The sequence below is a fragment of the Phytophthora parasitica genome, assembly GCF_000247585.1.
Source record: "Phytophthora parasitica INRA-310 unplaced genomic scaffold supercont2.86, whole genome shotgun sequence".
Classification (NCBI taxonomy): domain Eukaryota; phylum Oomycota; class Peronosporomycetes; order Peronosporales; family Peronosporaceae; genus Phytophthora; species Phytophthora nicotianae.
In genome coordinates, this window is record NW_008649072.1 from 168847 (window position 1) to 172385 (window position 3539).

The window sequence follows — 3539 nt, forward strand, 5'->3', positions numbered from 1 at the left end:
GTGTACCTGGCAGCGTCGACACAGTGCTGGACGTGCTGGCCAGCGAGTCGGCGCGTGAGAACTACTGGGTCGCGCTCAACACCATGAAGGACGTCAAGTCCGCGGCGCTGCTTTCAAGCGCGCGGCTGCAATCCCAGAGCCTTTCGACGTCGTCGTCCATCACGTCCGAGACCGAGATGGACGCCACGGCTTTCCCGCGATGGAGCCGCAAGTACACGGCCGCTAGGTTCTCCAAGCACAACTCACAGGTACTGGACTGTTGCTACGCCGAGTACGCGACGAGATACACCGAGACCAACAACGAAGGACACACGAGACACCGCGGATTCGTCTACCGGCGATCGGTCTCGGAGCACGCACTGAGTAGCACGTCCAGCGTGTCGGCGGAGCCGCTGGCCAAGGCAAAAGTTCAAGGAGCGGCGAGATTCTTCATCCGCGACTGGCTGTTTGACGTTATCGAGACTCAGGATCCGCTGGTCTGCAAGTTGGTGCTAACCTGCACGGTGTTCGTGCCGCCGATCTCGGGACGTGGAGCCACGGTGTCGAGATCGGACTTCCGTGAGTTCTGCACCGAGCTGATGGTAGGGGCACGTCGCGCGTTAACCCACCAGTGGAAGGACCACGCCGCTCATGCTGGCGTGCGGTCGGCCTGGCGACGAGAGGCTCGCTGTTGCACCGTGTGTTCGGCTCAGTTCTCGCTGCTTCGGAAGCGTCACACGTGCCGGTCGTGCGGGTCTGGAGTGTGTTCCAAATGCTGCTTAAAGACGGTTCCTGCTCCTATTTCTGACTTCAATAGCTCGATGGGGTTCGGCGCGAGACCGCAACAGCGTGGCGGTCATAAACGTGAGTGTCTGCTCTGCGCGCAGTTTGGTCCGGACAGCGGCGTCAATGGCCGCGCTAGTGGCGTGACTAGTAGAAGCCGCCACTTTTCCACTTCGATAGCCTCCATGTCTGCCTCCATGTCACGAGAGTTTGCTTCATCGCGAGGAGCTCTATACGACTTGGAACAGGAAGAAAGCGACCGGGTGCATCCGGATCTAGAACTACGATCCACCACGTCCGTCTCCGGCTCAAGACGTCGACACAGCCAGCGGAGTGTAGGTAGCGTCGGTAGTCAGCGCAGTATCAGTGGACCGGATGACGATGACGACGAGTCGGATGAAGACGTTCGGCCATACACGCCGCGTCTCGATCTACGAGCTACAACGTCCAAGCTTCGCACGGCATCCACAGATTCGAGCCGTAGCTCTCGCAGTGGCCCGGGTATCGTCCTGTTATCGGATCTCGAGACACTGACGCTTTCAGGTAGTTTCCACCGCATGTCTGCGCGGTCATCATCTAGTTTGTCTGCCAGCTTATCGGCGCGATCACCGATGAACGCAGCGCCGAGGTTGTCGGCCAGGTCCGCAGCCCCTCCTTCGGTTTTGCAGCACCGGCACGACCGCGCTGCGTCAGAAGACAATGTACTCTTGACGACATCTGTCAAGCCTCGCGTCGGCACGAGGGACGTACCGCAGGAGAGCAGCGCTAGTACCGAAGAAGACGAAGACGTATACTCGGAAGACGATCTGGCCAACTTCACCCTCAAGTTGCAATAAGCAATTGAATGAGTACTTGGTCTCTTATATTTCGTTTATTTAGTCGCAGCTTCACTGCCGAACAGAAAAAAAAAAATAGCAATCAACTAACCACTGCGTGTCTTTGGCGATGTTTGTCTATCTATTTCAGTCTTCATCACTGTGTCATTATTGCCACGCTCAGAAAATATATTTTCGTTCCACTCCCGTCGGTGCTGGCATCACATACTCGTTGTTTTTAGTGCTGTGGGGACGGACAAATGCCGTCGCGTAATTCGCGCATCTCGAATGCGTCAGCTCAATATTTGCGCACGGAGTTGGACGAGGTGGCAGAAGTGGAGACGCGAGTGCAGCATCAACGGTGGTGGTCTCTTCGCTTCGAGCATCCGGTCATGGAGCAGCGTTTTCAGATTTACTACGAAGAGTCCTCGATCGTGTCAAGCAAGTGGGCCTGCGGTGTCACGCTGGGATCGGCTGCTGCGCTTCAAGCTGCTGTTTTCTACGATACATTTACTCTTAAGTCGCACGAGAGGACCCCCTGGGTGTTTGTTGATATCGCGGTTGCCGGCAATGCTCTTCTACTGCTACTCTGGGGCATTTTTCTTTGGACAGCTCGCCGACGCAAACGCCTTGGTGCTTACTTTCAGATCATGATTTTTGTGCTAGGATTGAGCATGCTCTTGCTCATTCTCGTTCTTGGGTTACCATTAGCAGCATACGAGACCGAAGCTGCCAGTATCAGTGAACAACAGGACCTGAAAATTCTAGCTGAGCTGGATGAAGCTAGAAAAGCGCACGATGTTACTCGAACAATGTTTTTCCTGTTGATGCTTCTTGGGGCTATTGCCACGACATGGTCCGCTCAATTTCTCGCTTACTGCGCCTTAGCGACGTGCACGTTGTTCGCACTTGGAGGGTGGATTATCGGCTGTTCGGACTATCTTCGACGTCAATGGCACCTTGTTGCACTCTTCATCTGCAGTTTGTTTCTTCTTGGCAGAGTTATTTATTGTGGAGAACGCAACTTGAGAAATAAATTCCTTCGGGCACGTCGTTTAATGCTAGAAAATCTCAAGCTTTCTCGACAAAACTCCGTTATGCATCAACAACTGAGCTGCCACGTTAATGCTGTTGGCATTGGGAACGGACGTCATAGTGAGTCTCGGGCTGCTACCTCCAACGGTGGGAGCCGTGTTCTTCCGCAAAAACAAAGATCAAAGATTCGACCTAAGAATGGTCATGCTACGTCGGACCCGCCAGCAATAGGCGAAAGCTGGATGGAAAATGTGCTCCGAAGCCTTGTACAGTTGCGTCAGCGGCTTCAAGACGATGAACAGACCACCGGTGAACTGGATTTTGTTTTACAAGCGCTGACTTCTGAGCATGATCTCTTCCTCGATACCTGGTCTCGTCAACGACGTGTGCCTGCTGGAGAAAAAGCAGGCACAGGTTGGTTGTCTCTCCTTGAAGAAAAGCGCAATCGACGACGCAAAACTGAAGGCAAGCAGCAACAGATCCCTTCAACTCTGGCATTTCTGACAAAAGCTCTTCGGCGAACCTCCTCAGGATCTCGAATGACAGTGCTCACATTACTTGAAAATTATCTTCCACCTCCTGGTGATAACAAGTCGAGTGAACAGAAATATTGGCCACCAGATGAATTGCTATCCCTCTCCGCTACTTGCCAAGAACTAGACTTGTTCGCCTTTGCGCAGTCCTGCACCGTGCCACTCACAACATTGCTACTCACGACACTTGAAAGCCACAATGTATTTGTCACTCTTCCGTTGCGGATTGAAAGTGTTGCCGATTTTGCTCAAGAGATTGAGCATCGCTATCAGCCCAAGAATCCTTACCACAATGCACTGTACGTCTCGGTAGTGTATCCGGTATTTGTTACGGTTGGTCTAACCTGTTTGGTGTTGTCTTTCCAGGCACGCAGCTTCAGTCGTATGGGACGTC

General features: G+C 53.4%; 2 protein-coding genes across 2 annotated transcripts in view; both read left to right on the top strand.

Moving 5' to 3' along the window:
* PPTG_18449 (hypothetical protein) lies at positions 1–1703 on the top strand. The gene has a single exon (XM_008916589.1). The coding sequence runs from the start codon at positions 84–86 to the stop codon at positions 1596–1598; it is 1515 nt and encodes a 504-aa protein (XP_008914837.1). The 5' UTR covers positions 1–83; the 3' UTR covers positions 1599–1703.
* A 51-nt stretch (positions 1704–1754) lies between these two features.
* Positions 1755–3539, top strand: part of PPTG_18450 (hypothetical protein) — a gene marked incomplete at its 3' end in the record, with an annotated part of 4480 nt that continues 2695 nt past the window's right edge. Inside the window, exons 1-2 of the mRNA XM_008916590.1 lie at positions 1755–3444; positions 3512–3527. Of these exons, the coding sequence (XP_008914838.1) occupies positions 1838–3444; positions 3512–3527 (1623 nt within the window). The 5' untranslated portion in view covers positions 1755–1837. The remainder of the gene's footprint in view (positions 3445–3511; positions 3528–3539) is intronic.

What these genes read in the sequence shown, in the direction of transcription:
- PPTG_18449 (XM_008916589.1), top strand. Translation starts at nt 84, where the DNA reads ATGAAGGACGTCAAGTCCGCGGCGCTGCTTTCAAGCGCGCGGCTGCAA.